This window comes from Mobula hypostoma, chromosome 1, assembly GCF_963921235.1.
Source record: "Mobula hypostoma chromosome 1, sMobHyp1.1, whole genome shotgun sequence".
NCBI lineage: Eukaryota > Metazoa > Chordata > Chondrichthyes > Myliobatiformes > Myliobatidae > Mobula > Mobula hypostoma.
This window is the reverse complement of record NC_086097.1, coordinates 179238916-179262027: the sequence shown is the minus strand read 5'-3', so window position 1 is coordinate 179262027 and position 23112 is coordinate 179238916. Positions and strand designations below refer to the sequence as shown.

The window sequence follows — 23112 nt, the reverse complement described above, 5'->3', positions numbered from 1 at the left end:
TCCTATTCATCTTAAACCCTAACAAGCTAGCTGCTGCCACTAACTACTCCCGGTAACCCATTCCATGGACATACAACTCACTGTGTAAAAAACATGTTATCATCAAACATCCTCCTCTAACCCTAAAAACATGTTGTTTAATGTCTGATACAGGGAAAGGACTCTGACTGTCTACCGTATGCCTCTCATAATTTTACCAACATCAATCAGGTCTTTCCTCAGACCCAGCCTCCAGTGATTCCAGAGGTGAGGGGCGGGGGGTGCTAGCTATGAGGAGAGATTGAATTGCCTGGGACTATTCTCTCCGGAATTCAGAAGAATTTTATAGAAACATATAAGATTATGAAAGAGATGGCTAAGATAGTCAGAAAAGTTGTATCCACTGGCAGGTGAGATGAGAACTAGGGGACAGAGCCTCAAGATTTGGGTGAGTAGATTTAGGTTGGAGATGAGGAGAATCTGTAAATTTTCTTCCCAGGGAAGCAGTAGAGGCTACCTCATTAAATATATTTAAGGAAAATATTTGAGAAAATATACTTAAGGAAATATATATAATATTTAAATATATTTAAGGAAGAGTTTGATAGATTTTTGCATAGCAGGAGAATGCATAGAAGGGTTATTGGGAAAAAGGCCGGTAGGTGGAGTTGAGTCCATGGCCAGATCAGCCATGATCTTATTGAATGTCTGAGCAGGCCCAACGAGCCAGGTGGCCTACTCCTGCTCCTGGTTACTTTCTTCTTATGTGATGCTCTTTGAAGAGCATATAGGATATAGGCATGTTATTTTGAGTGGGTAGATAGCTAAAGGATGAGGGTTTAATATGGCAATGCGTGAGCTGGAAGGGAGAAAGGGTGGCACAGCAGCATGGTGTTAGAGTAACGCTTTACGATGGCCGTGATCAAGGTTTAATTCCTGCACTGTCTGAAAGGAGCTTTTACACTCCCCCTCTGACATCATGGGTTTTTTTCTGGGTGCCCCAGCGTTCCAAAGTCGTATAGGTTAAGGTTAGCGAGTTGTGGTATGCTACGTTGGCACTGGAAATATGATGGCACTCGCGAGCTGCACCAGCAACTGCTGGGACTGTGTTGGTCATTGACTCTAATGACACATTGCACTCTATGTTGCAATGTGCATGTGCCAAATAAAGTTCATCTTTTCTCACTAATGGAAAGTTATTACTCGCCTGCAGTGAGACAACAAAACGTGGCGACATAATGGGATCTGAGAGCTCTGGTGGATGAAACACAAAGGGTCAGCACACAGCTAAGCAAGGATAACAGAACGTGGTCTGTATCACAAGGGAGACGAAGGACAAAAGCAGAGAACGCCTGACGCAACTTGACTGGGCGCTATTGAGATTGCACTGGAAATCTGCGTACAGTCATATGTCAGTAATAATAAATCCGATTCTTAAGCAGTTCTGGTCCACAAATTCAAGTACATACTTATACTGAAGGCAGTATGAGGAAAGGTGATGGAGGATGAAGACTTGAAGACAGACTGAGCAGGTTGCACCCATACAGATTAGTGAAGCACAGATAAATTAGACAGTCAAAATCTGCTCGCAAGGTAGAAATGTCAAACACCACAGGACACCCTTTTAAGGTCAGAGGGAGGAAGTTTAAAGGTCACAAGGGGCAAGATTTTTTTTAAAATGCAGAGTATAGTAGGTGCCTGGGTTACTCAGGGTGGTGGTGGAAGCAGTTGGTTTGGAGTTTAAGATTGAGAAGTGATCACAATGAAACACCAAACTGAGGCAGATTAACAGAGAGGATGCTGAGAAGTTGTTTCCTTAACCAGGGGCCATTTCAGAGCAATGGCTCACCTATTTCAGACAGAGATGAGGAGTATTTTTTCCTTTTGTGAGTGATGACTAGGAATAAACATCGCCAACTGCCTGTCTTGGTCCAACCAGATTGATATTGCGTCCAAGAAAGCACACCAACACTTCTACTTCCTCAGGAGGCAAAAGAAATTTGACATATCTCTGTCAACTCTCACCAAGTTTTATCACTGCACATTGTGCGAAGGAGGGGTTTGGGGTGGGGTTGGGGGTTTCAGAATTTTGTTTCTTTTTCTTTTTTGTGCAGGAAGGGGTTTCAACAACTCTCATGGTTCTTCTATATTTTATGGCTATCTGGAGAAGATGAAGCTCTGCATTCATACTTTGATAATAAAATGAACTTTTGAGCCTTTAGAAAGCATTCTAGGTGGATGTATCGCAGCTTGGTACGGCAACTATTCTGCCAGTGACCACAAGAAACTGGGGACTCATGGTCACAGCCAGCACATCATGAAAATCTGCCTCCCTTTTATGGTTAATAATTGTCACGGCCTTGATAAAGCGATCAGCATAATCAAAGAACCCACCCATCCCAGACATTCTGTCTTCTCACTTCTTCCATTGGATAGAAGATACAAAACACTGAAAGCTCATACCACATGGTTTCTAACCCGGTATTATAAGACTACTGAACGGTCCCCTAGTGCGATAAATTGGACTCCTGACTTCACAGTACACCTCATTGTGACTTAGAAACTCATCTACCTTGCACTACACTTTCTCCGTAGCTGTTACATTTTATTCTGCATTATTGTTTTACCTTGTTCTACCTCAATGCACTGTGCATACAGTATGCAAGACAAGCTGTCCATTGTACCTCGGTTCATGTTATAATAATAAATCAATTCCAAGCTTGAGAGGGCTTGCTGTTTCTTAGATGACACACTGAAAGGAAGCACAGAGTCAAGGGGCCAAACAGCCTCCTCTCTGAGTAATAACTAATTCTCAGCAGAACAGTAGTGCTGCTTATGAGTCATTTGGATACACATGGGAATATGCAGGGAATGAAGGCAGGAGGGACTTTGTTTAATTTGGCATTGTGGGAATGCTCTTATTCTGTGCTGTTACAACCATAGAGTTATACAGCATGGAGATAGGTCTTTCAGCCTAACTGTTGCCCAGTCAACTAGTCCCACCTGCCTGCATTTGGCCCATAGCTTTCTGAACCTCTCCTATCCATGCCCTTCTCTAAACAGCTTTTAAATGTTGCCAATGTGCTCAGCTCAACCACTATTTCTGGCCGCTCATTATATACGCATTATATATTATATACCAAATATGCAGCACCCTCTGTGTGAAGAAGCTGCCCCTGATGGCCTTTTTCTCCTTTCCTATGTACAATGTGAACATTTACTTCCATCCCGTAATTCCAAAGGTTATTAATTATTTTCTGCACCTTCTCTTTTTCAATCAGATCCAAGAGAATGGAAGGAGCTTCAGTATCTGGACAGAATGCGACATCACTAATAATGCAAACTTTAACAATACTTGCACATTTTTAGCAAAAAAAACCAAACACAATTAAATATCCACTTATGAGCAGTCATAATGTCCTTCATGTGAAATCTCGAACTTAAATCAATTAATGCACATCAAAACCTACCTTTAATAATTCCTCCACCACGTCTTTATGCCCAAAATAACAGGCCAAGTGCAGTGGTGCCCAGCCAAAGTTAGACTTGCTCTGACCTAAAACACAACAATTAGTTAACTATTTCCCCACAACACCGCTTTGGAATAAAGGCTGATTTATACTTGTGCGTCAAATGTACGCCGTAGGTATCGCGTGCCCTACGCTGTACCTTACGCCATAGGGTGGCATGCACCTCCCCAAAAATGTAACTCACACATCGTGGCGACGCAGACCACAACAATTGTGATTGGTTCGCTTGGTAGCATCGCATTTCCTCATACACATTTCCAGTTGCTTTTCTCCGCCATGTCTGCACACTGATGCGAAATAAATGGTTGGAGACGATGAACCAAATCGTCAAATCTACCTGCCGACATCCAAAAATATTTCAAATGCGCTTCCTCATCCATGTCTCTCACGAAGAAACTCAACACAGTGGCATAGAAACTCCACCGCCAACTAATGTTTTGGCGGTGAATTGCAGAGCGACGCAGACACAACTACACATGCTCGCTACGGCATAGGGCTAGGCAAAAGTATAAATCAGGCCTTCGGCATAGCCCATACGCACAAGTATAAATCAGCCGTAACAGCTACATCAGGAGGAAGAGATTTTGTTTACTTAGATACACAGCACATTAACAGGCTCTTCTGGCCCAATTATACCCACGTGACCAATAAACCTACCAAGCTGTACGTCTTTAGGATGTTGGAGGAAACCGGAGTACCGAGAGGAAACCCACACAATGCTCTATGTGTCTATTTGTGCGACTGTTTGAGAAATCCACCTTGTGTGAATACTACAGAAGCACTTACAGCTCAGACACAGACTCTGAACCAAAGTTTCTGGTTCCCTTCAACATCCTAACATTCTCAGTACACCTTTTTATTGCTCTCTCAGACTCATACAGCATTCTCAAGCCCTTCAGCCCAAATAATCTATACCAACCAAGATGCCCATCCAAACTAATCCCATCTGAAATTACCCCTTAATCCCTCTAAATCTTTCCTATCCAGGTACCTGCCCAAATTACCTTTAAATGCTATTGTACTTACCTCTACCACCTCACCTGGCTGCTCTTTGCATATGTCCACCACTCTTTTATTCCTTGGAGTGTAAGATCATGTGGGTAAAAGTACATAGTCTTTTCCCCAGAAAGGGGGAGGTGCTATAACAAAAACTGCATAGGTTTAACATCAGTGGCCAAAGATTTTATAGTGAGTTCAGGAAGAACTTTTGCCAGAAGTAGTGGTTGAAGTGGGCACAATAGCAACATTTAAAAGGCATTAAGGTAAGTACATGTATAGGAGAGTTTTAGAGGTCTATGGGCCAAATGTGGGCAGATGGGATGAGTTTGCTGGGCAACACAGTTGGTGTGGACGATTCGGGCAGGAATGCCTCTTTTCAAGCTGTCTGACTCTATGAGACAAGACAGGTGATCTAATAGACTTGTATAAAATCATGAAGGGCATATATCGGGTGAATTTGCAGTGTCTTTTTCTCAGGGTTAGAGAATCCAGAGGGCATTTGTTTTAAGATGAGAGGGATCAGAGTAAATAGGAACTTCAGAGGCAACCTTTCTTGTTAAACACAAAGGATGGCGAGTACATGGAGTGAGCTGCCAGAGGAAGTGGTTAAGACAGATCCAATAACAAGAGAACACAAAAGCAGGATTTAGAGGGGGATCTTGATCAGCTGGTCAAATGGGCTGAGGAATCGTTAATGAAGTTTAATTTGTCCAAGTACGAGGTTTTGCATTTCAGGACAACAAATGAGGGCCTCAGTGGAGCACAGTTTGAGCATTTTATACAGTTCTGGTCACCACACTATAAGGTGGATCTAGTTGCACTGGTCAGGGTGCAAAGGAAATTTATCAGGATGTTTTTTTTGGAATGGAAAAATGTAGCCACAAGCAACTATTGGATTGCCTGAATTTGCCTTTTTGGAGCAGAGGAGAGGGGGTGACAGCAGTTGTAACATCCAGCTGACACTCCAGGGATCTGATTTTGAGCCTGACCACCAGTGCTGTCTGTGTGGGGTTTACACAATCTCCCTGCGACTGCATGGGTTTCCATCCTCAGCCCAAAGACGTGCAGACCGGTTGATTAATTAGACAACATAAATTAAAATCCAGCTTTCGTTACTCAGATTTAACCCCCTCCAACTGTTCTGAGGGGATTCAGACCCATGGCCTGGATCAATGGTCTTGTTTGTCCAGTAATTGGCCCAGATAGTTGTCATGGACACGGAGGGCCAAGGAGCCTGCTTCTATGCTGTGTGATTCAATAACTTCAACAGAACCACCACACTACCATTCCCCCCCAGACCCACCAGCCACAGGTGACATCAGAAAGCGGGATTCCAGAATTCTTTCCTCTTAGACATCCCAGTGGGAATCTAGAACTCTCCAAGTTGGCAGCAGGCCAAGAGATCAAGAGAAATCTCACATCTGAGAGCTAGAGGGTTTTGTTCAGTTCTTCTATCATCTCACTACATGAAAGGCTTCTTGTTCCACACCGGATGTGACCCACCAGCCATAGAGAAGAAAAAGTGTGTTGATGGGAGAATAACCCTCTCTCAGTTCCTTATTAGTTCCCGACCAACAGACTGCAAATTGATAAGGATAGGCAGCAACACCTTCGCCATGATTATTTAAAGGCCTCGTCCTCATCCCGCTAATCTACTCTCTGTACGCTCACACCTCCATGTCAAAATTCTGATCTAACTCCATCTACAAGTTTGCAGATGGTACAAAAGTCGTGGACTACATCCCAAATATTGATGAATCAGAGTACAGCAAGGAGACGGAGTGCTTAATGACATGGTGCCATATCAACAACCTTCCCCACAACGTCAGCCAAAATAAAGAGCTGGTCACTGACATCAGAAAGTGGGGCAATGCACGTTTCTGTCTCTATCAGCATTGATGAGATTGAGAGCTTCAGGTGCAGAGGGGTGAACATTAATAATCTGTACTGGTCCAACCATGTAATTGCAAAGCCTAGAAAACTTTTGGACGTACCAACATGATGAGCCTGGGCTGAATGGCCTCCCCTTGGACCGCACTGTTCATGACCTCCCACATTCATCAACAACTACTTGCAATTATAATAATAAATCATAAGTAAAGAACGGACATGACAGGGTGAGGAATAAGATGGTGTTTTAGGAAAACTCACCTTTACAGTTGATATTGAGAGTCACCTTTCCATCTTTGCATTCTTCCAGTAACTGTCTGATTCCAGTCAAGTCTCCATTCCGAGCCTGGTAAAGCAACTGGTCCTCAGCATACCGCTGCCCTTCCATCTACGCTTCAAAACAAATCACGTTTGAACATCAAACTCTACATGACGGGCAGGCGATAAGGTGGAACAGACCATTAACTTTGTACTTTGCCTTCCAACTTGACTTTCCAAAGTGTATCACTTCATGCTTTTCTGGACTGGACTTCATCTGTCACTTGTCAGCCTAGCTCTGCATCCCATTAGTGTCCATTTGCAACCTACGGCAACCTTCTACGTTATCCTCAAGTCCACCAACTTCATGTTGTCTGTTTCTTCAAAGCAGAGAAGTTCCCCACTATCTACCCTATCTATGCCACTCAGGATTTGTACAGCTCTAAAAAGTTCTCCTCAACCTCCTACACTCCAGAGAAAACAAACCCAAGTCCATTCAGTCTCTCCTCCTAACTAAATACTCCTTCCTCGGTAACATCCTGGTGAATCTCATCACCCTTTCCAGTGTAACCACATCATGGGTTACACAGAACAGACAGGCCCGTTAGCCTAATTCATCGATACTGGCCAAGGTATCTTCCTGAACTAGTCCCATTTATCTGTATTTGGTCCATATTCCTCTTAATCTCCCCTAAAAATTAAAATACTAAAATATTTTTTAAAGTTAATTGTACACAACTCTAACACTTCTTATGGCAGTTTGTCCCATCTACTCGCTATCCTTTGATTGAAAATAATTACCCGTCAGATTCTTTATTAAATCTTTCCTTTTCCACCTTCACTCTTTTCCCTCTGTTTTAGACTCTACTACCCTGGGAAAAAGATTGACAATCCATGTTATCTGTGCTCCTCATGACCTCTATAAGGTCACTCCTCAGCTTCCTACACTCCAGAGAAAACAGTCCCAGTAAGATCCCTGTGAATCTTTTCTATACCCCCACTATCTTAATCACACCCTTCCATTAAGGCAACCAGAACCACAGACAATATTCCAGCTGGAGTCTCACCAACATTTTGTAGAGTTTTAACGTGATGTCCTAACGCTTGACCTCAGTGTCCTGACTGATGAAGGCACATGTGCCAGTTGCTTCTGTCACCATGCTGTCTACCTGTTTGACCACTGTCAGGGACCTATGGACTTGTATTCCTAGATCTCTCTGTTCTACAACACTGCCCACGGCTCAGCATTCTGTCCCCTGCACTTCCCAAAGTGCATCACTTCACACTTGTCCAAGTTAAATTCCATCTGCCACATTCTCTGCCATCGATAACGTATGTAACAATCCATTATATCCACCTGTGCTGCTCTCTGGAGGGACCTTTTACACTGAGGCCCCTCTGACCCTCAGTGCTCCCGGGGGGGGGGGGGGGTCCCAGGATTTATTGTGTGGCAACAGCCCCACCATTCATTTGCTTCAAAAAGCTGCATTAGGGGTAAGCTAATGATGCCTAATCCCTGCTGTCTGCACATACGATCCCTCCATTTTCATATGCCTACCCAAGACCCCCAAAAACACGACTCTCGTTTCTGCCCCCAGCACCACCCCGGGAGTGTTATCCTGACCACACCACACCGTGTGAAATAAAACTTGCAGCACACATCAGCTTTGAGCTTACCCCTCCCCCCTCACCTTAAATGCACAGCATCTGGTTTTAGACATTTTGACTCTGGGAAAAAGATATTGGCTATGTACACTGTTGATGCCTCTCACAATTTTATAGGCATCTGTCGGGTCTCCCCTCAGCCGTTCCTGGGAAAACAACCCAAGGTGGTCCAACCTCTCCTGAAAGCATCTTTAAAAGCAGCTGTGGCACAAGTGAAGTACATGATTATTTGGAGAACGAGCAAGTAGATTGTGCCTATAAGATTCTGAGGGGTATTGACAAAGTAAATTCTGGAAGGTATCTTGAATTAGGAGAACACGATTAAGGTGACAAGAAATTTCTTCTCCCAGAGCATCAAGAATCTTTGGAATTCTTTGTCCAAGAGTGGCAAGGCAGATGATAGGCCTTTGATCTGTTGACCAAGATTACAAGGTACACCTTCCAGATCTATGACCAATACCATCTAGAAGGACAAGAACGGCAGATACCTGGGAACACCATCACTTGGAAATCTCCCTCCAAGTCACTCACCATCCCGTCTTGGAAACATATTGCTGTTCCTTCATTGTTGCTGGGTCAAAATCATGGAATTCCCTCCCTAACAGCACTGTGGGTGTACCTACATCTCAGGGACGGCTGCGGTTCAAGGCGGCAGCTCATCACCACCTTCTCAAGGGCAACTAGGGATGGGCAATAAATGCTGGCTTAACTGGTTACTCCCACATCCCGTAAATGAATAAATAAAAATGGCAGAAAACTAGAGACATGTTCAAAATCCGATCAGCCATGATACTGAAGGGCTGAATGGCCTCCTCCGGGGATTGACCTTCTGACATACGTAAACCTCCAACAGTGACTTTAACACTACAGTCAGATGCAAGTGAAGGCACAGCCATATCCCAAACCCTGAAATGGAAATCACCAGCAGTGCAAGTGTTCTGCCCTGCATGCTATGGACAGCCAGGCTGAAAGATAACATCTACTACCCTGCCCTGGTCGCTCATCATCCTTCCTACAGTGCGGCAACCTGACCTATACACAACACTCCAACAGTGGCTTGACCAAGGTCTTATAAACTTATACTATAACCTCAATCAACATAGAAGCTGCTGGAGGAACTCAACGGTCAGGCAGCATCGGTGGAGGGAACTGCAGAGGCTCGTGGACATAGTTCAGCACATCACGGAAACCAGCCTCACCTCCATGGGCCCTGTCTATAATTCTTGCTGCATTGGTAAAGAAGAGAGCAAAATCAAAGTTCCCATCCACCCCAGACATTCTCTCTTCACCACCTTCCCACTGGGCAGAAGACACATACCAACAAGCTCAAACGCAGCTCCTACCTCACTGTTGTGACTAGTGAATGGCCCCCTAATACAGTAAGATGGACTTGACTTAACAATCTAATTTGTCAAGGCCTTATTGTCTGTCTGCACTGTATTTTCTCTGTAACACTTTATACTGCATTCTGTTATTGCTTTCTCTTGCACTAATCAAATACACTGCGTACTGAATTGATCTGTTTGGAGGGTCTGCAAGACAAGTTCTTCACTGCCCCTCAGTACAGGTGGCAATGATAAACCCATTTATTTACCAATTTACAGTACATTCAGGCTTGAGAACATTCCTCTGGACACCAGATTCACAGCATTTGCAATATTATAACTTAACTTCTCTGCCCCTATATTCTATCCCCCAACTAATGTAGGTAACTATTCTCAGGTGCTTCCTTCACCACCTTTACCTGTGCTGCCACCTTCAGGGGTCCTTGGACCCTCGACCCTAAGTGCTCCCTTCATGTACCATTGGAAGTGGTTGGCGTTATCACAGCGTGAATCGGAGCACAATCTTGAGGCTGAAGGAGGTGTTTATCATGGAGTCAGAGCAAAATAGCACAGAAACAGGTCCTTCAGCCCATCATGCTGATTTGCACACTCAGCGCCAGTATAAACTGAGGATTTGATGGTGGCCTTCAAAAAGGGGAACTCTGGAGAATACTCAATAATCCTCAATGAGGGGTCGGGGCAGAAAGGATTAGTACAAGAGAAGGAGCCTCAAGTTCCCTGTCGTCAGCATCTATCCTGGGCCCAACATGCTGATGCAATCACAAAGAAGGCACATCAGTGGCTCTACTTCATTAGGAATTTGAGAAGATTTTGTACATCACCAAGGACTCCAAAAAAAGTGTCTATAAATGTAGAGTGGAGAGCACCTTGAATGGTTGCATCACTGTCTGGTAACGGAGACTCCAGTGCACAGGATCACAGGAGGCTGCTGTGGCTTGTAGACTCAGTCAAGTCCAACACAGGCACAACCATTCCCACTAAAACAAACACCTTCAAGAGGCGGTGCCTTAAGAAGTCAACATCCGTCATTAAGGACCCTCACCATCTGGGACAAGCCATCAGGGATGTGATACAGGAGCCTGAAGACCCACAACCTTTTAGGAACAGCTTCTTCCCCTTTGTCGGATAAAACTGTGATTCTTCCCCTACCCCCTACTTCCCCCCCCACTCTCCATCTACACTAATCCCGTTTGCCTGCATTAAATCCATAACCTTCTTTGCCTTGCTTGAACAAATGTTTAACTAAATGTCCCAGAATCCCACTCCAATTTGCCTATCACCGCGATAGGTTTACAGCAGACACTATCTCACCGGCTCTCCACTCTGCTCTGGATTATCTGGACAACCAGAACAAGCTGCTGTTCACTGACTCAAAACTGTCAACCCCTCAGAACTTATCACCAAGCTACAAGGCCTGTAACCCTCCTCTGCAGTTGGCTCTTCGACTTCCTCATTGGAAGATCTCAATCAGCACAATCAGAAACCTCATCTCCTCCTCACTGACCACCAACGCAGCAACACCACAGGCCCATGCGCTTCTTCTGTTCTCTCTATACCCATGAACATGAGGCTAAACACAGCTCCAAATTGCTATCTACAAATTCATCGAAGATGCCGCTGTTGCTGGCAGAATCAAGTCACGGGTAGCAACAAGGAGCTGTATAGGAGTGAAATACAGCAACTGGTTGATGGTGTCACAAGTATCTTGAACTGAATATCAGCCAAACCAAGAAACTGCTTGTGACTTCAGGAAGGGGAAGTTGAAGGGGGGACACACCAGTCTTTATCGAAGAATCAGCAGTGGGAAGGGTGAGCAGCTTCAAGTTCCTGGGTGCCAGCATCTTGAAGGACTCATCCTTGGTCCATGGCAGATGCAACTATGAAAAAGGTGTGCAGGCATTTGTATTTCCTTAGGAGATTCAGGATATTTGGCATGTCACCAAAACTCTTACAAACTTCTAAAGCTGTATAGTGAAGAGCATTCTGGCTAGTTACTTCACAACTGGTACAGAAACTCCAACATGAGACAGTGGACTCAGGCAGTTCCACCCCAAGAACAGCTCTCCCCAACACAGGATGTACACAAGAGCAATGTCCATTATCACAGACCTCCAACGTCTGGCCCGCACCCTCTTCTCGATGCTGCCATCAGGCAGGATGTACAGGAACCTAAGACCCACTCAAGATTCAACAACAGCTTCTTCCCACTGCTATCAGGTTCTTGAATCCACCTGAAAAACCGTAACACCTCCTTAGACAATATTTCCTATAACTTGCTTCAAAGTCATTATGGTTATTGCTGTGATTCTATTATGTAAGTTATGCATAATATGGTAACTTAAATTTACATAAATTATGGTTTACACTTCATAATGTACTGTACCGCAAAAAGCAGCATTTGCGCCCTGGAAATACATATGCCGATGATAATAAACTTTTTGTAGTGTTGGAAGGAGGTGCAGGAACAGTCATTACTCTTCAACCGTCAGGCTCTTGAACCAGAGGGGATAATTTTACTCACCTCGGTACTGAGTTGTTCCCAGAGCCTATGGACTCAATTTCAAGGACTCCATCTCATGTTCTTGATATTATAGTTTATTTACTTATTATATTCTCTGCTTTTATATTCTTTTTTATTAGCGCAGATTGTTGTTTTATGCACATCGGTTGTTTGTCCGTCTTGTGTGCTGTTTTTCATTGATTGTATAGTGTTTCTTTGTATTTACTGTGAATACCTGTAAGAAAATGAATCTTATGGTAACATATATGTACTGAACTTAGATGCTAAATTTACTTTCTATCCAAATCCACCAATTCTTCCAGCAATGCACTCCAGACATCAAGCACTCATGCTCCCCTCAGATCCCCTTTAGAACTTCACCCTCTCACTTGGAACCCCTATCAAGGATGTCAGGAAAATGCTGCTATATTTTCCATATTCCTCACACAAGCATCTCCAGGTGTCTCTGTGTCAACACAAAGGGCCTGAAAATGGCTTAGAGCTGCCCAAATTTGGACTCAGCTTGTCAAGGAGCGATTCACCCAAATATTTTAATTTTCTTTTAACTGTCTAATAAGGTTAAATTACTAGCACTGAGATTTATCCTTGGCCAAAGATAGAGTTTCTCCCTGTTGGAGTTTAATTGTTCCTAGTAATTTAATTCCTGATAGAAATATATAAAATTACGAGGGGCATTGATAAGATAAGCAGAGATACCCCTCCATACCCCAAGGTAGAAATGTCAAATAGAAGAGGGCAAAGGGTCAATTTTAAATAAGATTTACAAGGCATGGTTGTTTTTTTTTAAGGAACACAGAGACCAGGAGTAGAGAGAAGTGGCCTGCCCAATACATCAGAGGCACATCCCACCCCACTATCAGTAGTATCCACAGGAGGCGCTGTCTCAAGGCGGCAACATCCATCAACCCAACCAAGCCATCTACTCGCAGGTACCATAATGCAGGAGGCAATCAAGTCTGGCAACCAAGAAAAGTACAAGAGGTCCAGATATAGTCTCCAGAAAGCCATCTCATGGGCAAAGTAGCAATTCCAGATAAAACTTGATTCAAAGAAGGATACTCAACAGCTGTGGCAGGGCTTGAATACTATCACCTCTTTCAAAGATAAATCAAGCAATATGGGTGGCAACAGGGCTTTGTTTCCAGATGATCTTGATGCTCGCTTTGACATTCAAAACACGGAGGAACCACCGCGAACTCCCAATCTCCAGTACTCCTGTGATTCCAGTCTGAGGCCAACATGAGAGCATTGTTCAGCAGGGCGAACCCACGGAAAGCATCCAGCCCAGAAAGGATACCTGGCTGAGTACAAAATACCCATGCTGATCAACTGGCTGGAGCGTTCACTAAGATCTTTAACCTCTCACTCTGGCAGTCCAAGGTACACACCTGCTTCAAATAGGCTTCAATTATACTGGTGTCTAAGAAGAACATGGTAACTTGCCTCAATGATTATCGTCCAGCAAGCACTTATGTCCACAGTGATGACGTGTTTTAGGAGGTTAGCGATGAAACGTATCTACGTCGGCCTGTAAACCCACTTGGATCTGCTCCAATTTGCCCACAGGAGCTACAGGTCCACAGCAGACACCATTTCATTGGTCTTCACTCAACCCTAGTACATCTTGACAGCAAGGATGTGTATATCATGATGCTCTTTCTCGATTACAGCTTAGCGTTCAATACTATCATGCCCTCAAAACTAATCAATTGCCTCAATACCTCCTTGTGCAATTGGATCCTCATTTTATTTACTTGTGGACCCCAGTCAATTCAGATTGGCAACAACACCTTCTCCACGATCTCCATCAGCATGGTACACCACAAGGCTGTGTGCTTTGACCCTTCTCTACTCACTTTAAACTGAAGACTAAGAGGGTAAGCACAGTTCCAATGTCATATTTAAGTTTGCTGACAACACCACTGTCATAGGCTGAATCAAAAGTGGTGACAAATCAGCATACTGGGGGGAGATTGAAAATCTGTATGAGTGGTGCTACAACAACAATCTCCCACTCAATGTCAGCAAGACCAAGGAGCTGATTATTGATCTCAGGAGGAGGAAACCGAAGGTCCAGGAGCCAGTCCTCATTGAGGGATCAGAGGTGGAGAGGGTCAGCAACTTTAAATTTCTGTGTTATAATTTCAGAGAACCTGTCCTGGGCCCAGCATGCAAGTTTGCAAAGATTTAACATGACATCTGAAACTCTGCCAAACTTTTATAGATGTGTGGTGGAGAGTATATTGACTGCCTGCATCAACATTTGGTATGGATCACCAATGCCCTTGAATGGAAAATCCTACAAAAAGTAGTGGATATGGCCCAGTCCATCACAGGTCAAGCCCTTCCCACCTTTGAGCACATCTACACAGAACATTATCGCAGCAAAACAGCATCCATCATCAGGGACCCCCACCACCCAGGACATGCTTTCTTCTCGCTGCTGCCATCAAGAAGGTGGTACAGGAGCTTCAGGACTCACACCACCAGATTCAAGAACAGTTACTACCCCTCAAACATCAGGCTCCTGAACCAGAGAGGATGACTTCACTCGCCCCATTACTGAACTGTTCCAACAACCTATGGATTCACTCTCAAGGACTTTTCATCTCATGTTCTCGATATTTATTGCTTACTTATTATCATATCTTTCTATATTTGCACAGTTTGTTGTCTTTCACACACTGGTTATCTGCCCTGTTTGTGCAGTCTTTCCTTGATTCTATTATGGTCATTGTGTATGCCTGTAAGAAAATTAACCTCAGGGTTGTATCTTGTGACATCTATGTTCTTTGATAATAACTTTACTTTGAACTTTGAGATCAGAGGCCGGAAGACCCACACAACCAGGTTCAAGAACAGCTATTTCCCTTCAACCATTCACTTCTTGAACCAACCTGCATAATCCTAATTATTAAAGTACAGCATCTCTAAGACCACTCTCCACTATAATGGACCTTGTCTTTTTGTTCTAATTTTGTTTTCTTTTACAAGCTGTACTCCAGAGCTATATTGTTCCACATTGGAGATTTCCACATTTACTTATCTATTGCTTACGCATTCTTTGTGAATATTTGTATCAACACATCACACACACCAGCCCCTCCTAATACTCTGACTACACTTGCCACTGCCTTGTAATCAAAGACCCCACCCACCTCGGTCATTGTGTCTTCTCCCCTCTCTCAATGAGCAGAAGATACACTTACCACTGGGCTCAAGGACAAGCTTCTATCCTGCAGTTATATGACGACTGAATGGTTCCCTATTATGTTAAGATGGACTCTTGACCTCACAAATTACCTCATTTTGATCTTTCACATTATTTACCTGCACTGCTCTTTTTCTGAAACTGTTACACTGACATCTACATTCTATTATTATTTCCCCTTGTTCTACATCAATGCACTGTGTAACAATTTGATCTGTAATGAAGGGCATGCAATCCAGGTCACCCATTTCAATTCAATTTTCCATTCCCATTCTCACATTTCTGTCCATGGCCTACTGTACTACCATGATGAGGCCATACTTAGGGTGGAACAGCAACACCTCATATTCCACATGGGTAGCCTCCAATCTGTTAACATGAACGTTGATTTCTCCAGTTTATGGTAATTTCTCCCCCTCACTTCTCTTTTTCCATTTCGCACTCTGGTTACTGTCATACCCCTTTTCTTCTTCTCACCTGCTTATCACTTCCCTCTGGTTCCCCCCCTCCCCTTTCTTCCATGGTCCACTGCTCTCTCCTAGCAGATTTCTTTGCCTTCAGCCCATTATCTCTTCCAACTCTCACCTCCCTGCTCCTTATATCATTCTTCCTTCCCTACCCACCCACCTTCCTCTTGTTTCACCTGTCACCTGCTAGTTTGTCCTCATTCCTCTCCCTTCTTAATCTGGCTTTTACCCCCTTTCTTTCCAGTCCTGATGAAGGGTCACAGCCCAAAACATCAACCATTTATTTCCCTTCACAGATGCAGCCTGACTTGTCGAGTTTCCCCCATCATGTTGTGTGTCTTCCTCGAGCTTTTCACTGAATGTTGGTACATGTGACAATAATAAACCAATTTCAAAAGAGGAAATGAGTAATAGGCAAAGGTTGGCAACCCTGCATCTTTATTTCTTGGAGCACAGGAGAATGAAAGGTGACCTCAAAGAAGTTGCATGAATGGATCTCTCTGATGGTAAAAAGTAACTCTTGATCTACTCTGTCACTGACCTTGCATCTGCCTGCACTGTACTTCCTCTGCATAAAAAACTCCATATTCTGTTTACCTCAATGTTCTAATAGATGGAAAGACCAATGCAGATGGCATGCAAAACAAAAGCTTTTCACTCTATCTCAGTCCCTATGACAATAATAATCAACTACCTGATGACAAGCAAGAGAAAATCTGCAGATGCTGAAAATCCAAGCAACGCACACAAAATGCTGGAGGAACTCAGCAGGCCAGGCAGCATCAATGGAAAAAAGTACAGTCGACATTTCGGACCAAGACCTTTTGGCAGGACTGGAGGGAAAAAAAGATGCTACCTAGCCTGCTGAATTCCTCCAGCATTTTTTGCACGTTGCTTGAATTTCCCATGTCTGCAGATTTTCTCGTTTGTGATTGGATTACTATACTGTGAAGTCTCTTCCAGGGATACCTACCCTGAAGAAGTTTAAACCTTCCCTTCGACAGGAGTTCAGTGAAACTTTTTCACTGCTTCCCCTCTGTGATCTCGGCTGCTCTCCGACTCTTCAACCACGTGCTTACCCAGACCCGTTACTCTCTTTACTTCATCCCTCCCCATCCCAGTTTCACCTGTCAGCTTGCGTTTCTCTCTTTTCTCCCCCACCTTTTAAATCTACTCATCTTTTTTTCCTCCAATCCTGCCAAAGGGTCTTGGCCCAAAAAGTTGACTGTACTTTTTCCCCCTCAATGCTGCCTGGCCTGCTGAGTTCCTCCATCATTTTGTGTGTGCGACTACCTGACGCTTGGGTTTGGCCTGAGTGAACTTATCCATTTTTATTAGTTGGTGATACAGCAATATTGTCCATTACAGTGTCTCAGGCTGAACAGGCAGTTAGGATTCAAGCATATTGGTGGGTCTGGTGTGACATGTCGTCCAGACCAGGTAGAGAGTAGCTTTCTCATTCTGAAGAACATCATGGCACCAGGTGTGTTTTCACAACAATCTGATTGTCGGACATGGTCACTGTTAATGACAGTCACACAGCAGGGAAACAGCCCTACACATCTCTGCCAACCATCAAACACCCATTTACACCAACCCTACATTAACCCCATTTTATTCTCCCCAGATTCCCACCAACACCCTCCCAGATCTAGAGTGCAGAAAGAATTTACCAGTTTGTTGCCCAGACGTGGGGGCCCTCATGACAAGAAGAGATTTCACACACTAATACTTGATTTCCTGGAATGTAGGAGTTTGAGGGGTGAACTGATAGAGGTATACAAGATCACAAAGTCAGAGAATGGCGCAGGCCCTTCAGCCCAACTAGTCCATGCCTACTATGCTGCCCAGTGAGCTAGTCCTATCTGCCTGCAATTGGCCCATAGCCCTCTAAACCTCTCTTATCCATATACTTAACAGATTTTTTTTTAAATGTTGCTAATGTGCTGTATCTGCCTCGTCCATTACTATTTCCGGCAGCTCATTCCAAATGTACACCAACCTTTGTGTGAAGAAACTGCACTGACATCCCTTTAAATCTCCCACCTCTGACCTTAAACCTATGCCCCTTATATTAGCAGCCAACTACTACCCCTGGGAAAAAGACTATGTCCTTTCACCCTCTGGACAGTGGGTGCTAAATGTGGTCTGGGAAAGAGGTTGCATAGAGGCCCGACAAGGTAAAGACAAATTTGGACCCAAATTTGACCTTAGGAATTTCCATTGTGTTTAACCACCAGGGTATTTGAAAGAGAAATCACTATCACAAAGACACCGGATAGAGTACATAAGCCGTTGTTTGACTTATCTGAGCAACTCTACTAGAGTCTGTAAGCAGCACAGAAAGAGGTCCTTCAGCTCATCTAGACAATGCTGATCTGGTTTTCTGCCTAGTTCCATCTACTAGCACACAGACCACCACCCTACTAACCCCTCCCATCCAGACCACGTCTCTACAAATCCCCCCCCATCCAGACCACGTCCCTACAAACCCCCCCCTCCCATCCAGACCACGTCTCTACAAACCCACCCATCTAGACCACGTCTCTACAAACCCCTCCCCCCCGTCCAGACCACGTCTCTACAAATCCCCCCCCATCCAGACCACATCCCTACAAACCCTCCCATCCAGACCATGTCTCTACAAATCCCCCCCATCCAGACCACATCCCTACAAACCCTCCTATCCAGACCACATCTCTACAAATCCCCCCCATCCAGACCACATCCCTACAAACCCTCCCATCCCAGACCACGTCTCTACAAACCCACCCATCTAGACGTCTCTACAAACCCCTCCCCATCCAGACCACATCCCTACAAACCCCCCCCCATCCAGACCACGTCCCTACAAACCCCCCCCCCATCCAGACCACGTCCCTACAAACCCCTCCCCTCCCATCCGGACCACATCCCTACAAACCCTTCCCATCCGGACCACCTCCCTACAAACCCTCCCATGCGGACCACGTCCCTACAAACCCTCCCATCTGGACCACGTCCCTACAAACCCCTCCGCTCCCATCCGGACCACGTCCCTACAACCCCTCCCCTCCCATCCGGACCACGTCCCTACAAACCCCTCCCCTCCCATCCGGACCACGTCCCTACAAACCCCTCCCCTCCGGACCACATCCCTACAAACCCCTCGCCCCCATCCAGACCATGTCCCTACAAACCCCTCCCCTCCCATCCGGACCACATCCCTACAAACCTCCCCATCCGGACCACGTCCCTACAAACCCCCCCCCCTCCCATCCAGACCACGTCCCTACAAACCCCCCATCCAGACCACGTCCCTACAAACCCTCCCTCCCATCCAGACCACGTCCCTACAAACCCTCCCTCCCATCCAGACCACGTCCCTACAAACCCTCCCTCCCATCCAGACCACGTCCCTACAAACTCCCCCCATCCAGACCACGTCCCTACAAACTCCCCCCATCCAGACCACGTCCCTACAAACCCTCCCTCCCATCCAGACCATGTCCCTACAAACCCCTCCCATCCAGACCACGTCCCTACAAACACCCCCCCTCCAGACCACGTAGCTACAAACACCCCCCATCCAGACCACGTCCCTACAAACCCCCCATCCAGACCACGTCCCTACAAACCCCTCCCATCCAGACCACGTCCCTTCAAACTCCCCCATCCAGACCGCGTCCCTACAAACCTCCCCCCATCTGGACCACGTCCCTACAAACCCTCCCTCGCATCCACACCACGTTCCCTACAAACCCTCCCCCCCATCCACACCACGTCCCTACAAACCCTCCCTCCCATCCAGACCACGTCCCTACAAACCCCCCCATCCAGACCACGTCCCTACAAACCCTTCCCATCCAGACCACGTCCCTACAAACCCTTCCCATCCAGACCACATCCCTACAAACCCTCCGATCCAGACCACGTCCCTACAAACCCCTCCCATCCAGACCATGTCCCTACAAACCCCTCCCCTCCAGACCATGTCCCTACAAACCCCTCCCCTCCAGACCATGTCCCCACAAACCCCTCCCCTCCAGACCATGTCCCCACAAACCCCTCCCATCCATGTACCTATCCAAGTTTCTCCTGTTACAATTGAACCCACATCTACCACTTCCGCCAACCTTTACCATCCTTCTGAGTGAATGTCCCCCACCCTCCTTCTCCTTAAATATTTCAGCTTTCACTCTAAACCCATGACCTCTAGTTCGAGTCTCAATGAACCAGAGGGGCAAAGCCAGCATGTGTTCACCCTATCTACACCCTTCATAATTTCGTATAGCTCTAGCTCTTTCCTCATTCTCCTGGGAAGTCCTAACCTTTCCCTCGAACTCAGGTCCAGACCCCAGCAATATCCTTGTAAGTTTTCTCTGCACTCTTTCAAGCTTATTGATACATTTCCTGGGACTTCAACATTTTTGCCAGGTTATGCACAAATTCCTCCTAGATCATTAAGTAGATAAGAATGAAAGATTAGTGACCAGGTTCTGGGTCTAGCTTTACTGGTTTAGTTGGGAGTTTGTGTAAAATTCCGTTCATTCTCTGGAGAACCAGTCCGGTAAGTTTGTGCAAGTGCCTCTCATGTTGCAATTCTGTGCAACAACTTCCAGCGCCTAGTGTAGTTGGACACGAGAGGCACACAACGAGGTTCTTGACTTCCACACACCATGGTTTGCACTCCGAACCCGGTCACGTTTTGGAAGACTAAGCAAGCTCGCCCTTAGTTTGATGAAAGCACCGCGCCACCTTCGCGAACATTTACAGAAACATCTTCCCTATTCATTCTCGTGTGAAGTGGGGAAAAAAATGCAAGCGACATTAAAACAGCGCAGGGACAGAAGCAAGTGAAGATAACGTAGTAAGAGACGCAGTAGGCACCAGACAAAAAACTAGGCTTCAACGCAAAGAAACAAAAATTACATACGACTCCTACAAACTTTATAGTCGCGACTCTGGAACCCCGTTACAATACAATGACACGTCTTAAACTCGAGCATCGGACCTGATTCTATGCCGTTCAATACGGTTATTTTTCGTCCTCGCTTAAGAATATAATATTTGCGGCAACACCGAGTCGGGTGCGGGTACCTGGACACAGAGCAGCGGCTGGGCGGCGGCGGCCGACTCGGCTTCCAATGGAGAGCTCGGTCGGGAGCGCGTGACCGCGCTGTAACAATCTGCCGAGCGGGGATCCCGGGGGTGTTCCTGTCTCTGGCCGGAACCGAGAGCGGCAGAGGACAAACCGCGGACTGGCTCCAGCCTCTTGCGCTCTTTGGTAAAGGCAACCCCCCGCAGTTCGAAGCAGGGACAATCCGCGCACTGTGGTGCCCGAGTGAAGCCATTGCAAAGGCACCGACAGAGTTTTGCACGGCCATTTTTTGCTAAATTGATTTTATTATTGTCAGACAAGAGAGCCTGCAGATAATGGACATATACAAAATGCTGGAGGAATTTAACAGATGAGGCAGCATCTCAGAATCAGGTTTATTATCGCTGACATATATCGTGATTTTTTTTTTGTTTTGTGGCAACAGTACCGTCCAAGATTTTAAAAATGACTAAGTTACGAAAACAAATAAGTAGTGTAAATTACGAATAATGAGGTGGTGTTCATTGGTGACAGACCATTCGGAAATCTGATGGCAGAGGGGAAGCTGTTGCTGAATTATTGAATGTGGGTCTTCAGAATCCTGTACCTCCTGCTTGATGGTAGTAATGAGAAAAGTGCATCTTCAGGATGGCAAACATGTGAAAATCTGCAGATGCTGGAAATCCAAGCAACACACAAAAAAATGCTGGAGGAACTCAGCAGGCAACAGAGCAACAGTCAATTTTTCGGGCCGAGACCCTACATCAAGACTGGAAGGATCTCAATGATGAAGGGTCTCAGCCCGAAACATCGACTGTACTCCTTTCCATAGATATTGCCTGGCCTGCTGAGTTCCTCCAGCATGTTGTGTGTGTGTTGCATCTTAAGGATGGTGAGGGTCTTCAGTGATGGATGCCGCCTTCTTGATGTTTATGTTGGAGGGGAGGGTGGTGCCCATGATGGAGTCGGCTGAGACTACAACCCTCGACAGTCTCCAGTGATCCTGGGCATTGGAGCTTCCATACCAGCTGGTGATTTGTAAGAGGCTTTGGTGACATCCCAAATCTTCTCAAACTCCTCATGAAGAAGAGCTGCTGGTGATTGCAATCATATGTTGGCCCTGGATAGATCCTCTAAGATGTTAATGTTCAAGAACTTGAAGCTGCTCACTCCTTCCACTGTTGACCCTTCGATGAGAACCGGTGTGTGTTCTCCTGACTTCCCCATCCTGAAGTGCACAATCAATTTCTTGGTCTTGCTGACATTGAGAGGAAGGTTATTGTGTTGCTACACTGATCTACCTCACTCTTGTACATCTCCTTGTCACCATCTGAGATTCTGCCAACAACATAATGTGATAGTGTCATTGGTGAATTTATAGATGGCAATTGAGCTGTGCATAGCCTTCTGTGCAGGAAAAGGAACAGTCGATATTCTCTCTAGAAACATAGATACTGCTCGACCTGCTGAATTCCTCCAGCATTTTGTGTGTGTTATTACTCACACCTGTACCAAGCTGCAGTGAAAAACATTGTTTTGCCTGCTATCCATATTGATCATATCAGTACTTTGAGGTTAGTACAAGGTAAAACAATAACAGTGCAAAATAAAGTGCCACAGTTGCAAAGAGAGAGCAGTACAGTTAGACAATAGAGTGCGATGTCATAACAAGGTGACTGTGACATCGAGAGTCCATCTTATTGTGTTAGGGGACTGCTTAAGAATCATAAAACAATGGAGCTGAAGGTGGCCCTGAGCCTGGTTGTATGTGCCTTAATATTTTTGTATCTTCTGCCCAATGGGATAGGGGAGTAGAGAGTCTCGCTGGGGTGAGTGGGGTCTTTGATTATGTTGCCTGCTTTACTGAGGCAGTGAGAAGTGTAGACAGAGTCCGAGGCTGGTTTCTGTGGCGTGCTGAGCTGTGTCCACACCTCTCTGCAGTTTCTTGTGATAGATTGGAAACCAGTTTATAGAGATGACATCACTTTCTTCTTGGAGAGTACTGGACCTTCCAGGAATCAAATAATTCAATAAAACAAAATAATGCTCATAAACAACCGGTGGTATTTTATGAGGTTGGATTACGTGGTTGTTAACTTATGTGCAGTAAGATCCCACGAACAGTAGTCTGGAGATCAGATCAGATGGTGGTATGTATCTCAAGTT

At 45.3% G+C, this 23112-nt stretch overlaps 1 protein-coding gene across 2 annotated transcripts in view; it reads right to left on the bottom strand.

The window, feature by feature from the left end:
• Nucleotides 1-21065, bottom strand: part of osbpl1a (oxysterol binding protein-like 1A) — a 264088-nt gene extending 243023 nt beyond the window's left edge. Inside the window, exons 1-4 of one of the 2 annotated variants that reach the window (XM_063060482.1) lie at nt 20860-20963; nt 12189-12402; nt 6660-6786; nt 3450-3535 (exon numbers count right to left, since the gene is read on the bottom strand). In XM_063060482.1, the coding sequence (XP_062916552.1) occupies nt 3450-3535; nt 6660-6786 (213 nt within the window). In that variant the 5' untranslated portion in view covers nt 12189-12402; nt 20860-20963. Of the gene's footprint in view, nt 1-3449; nt 3536-6659; nt 6787-12188; nt 12403-20859 lie in introns of both variants that reach the window. The other variant, XM_063060473.1, reaches the window with a different exon arrangement.
• Nucleotides 21066-23112: the final 2047 nt, after the last annotated feature.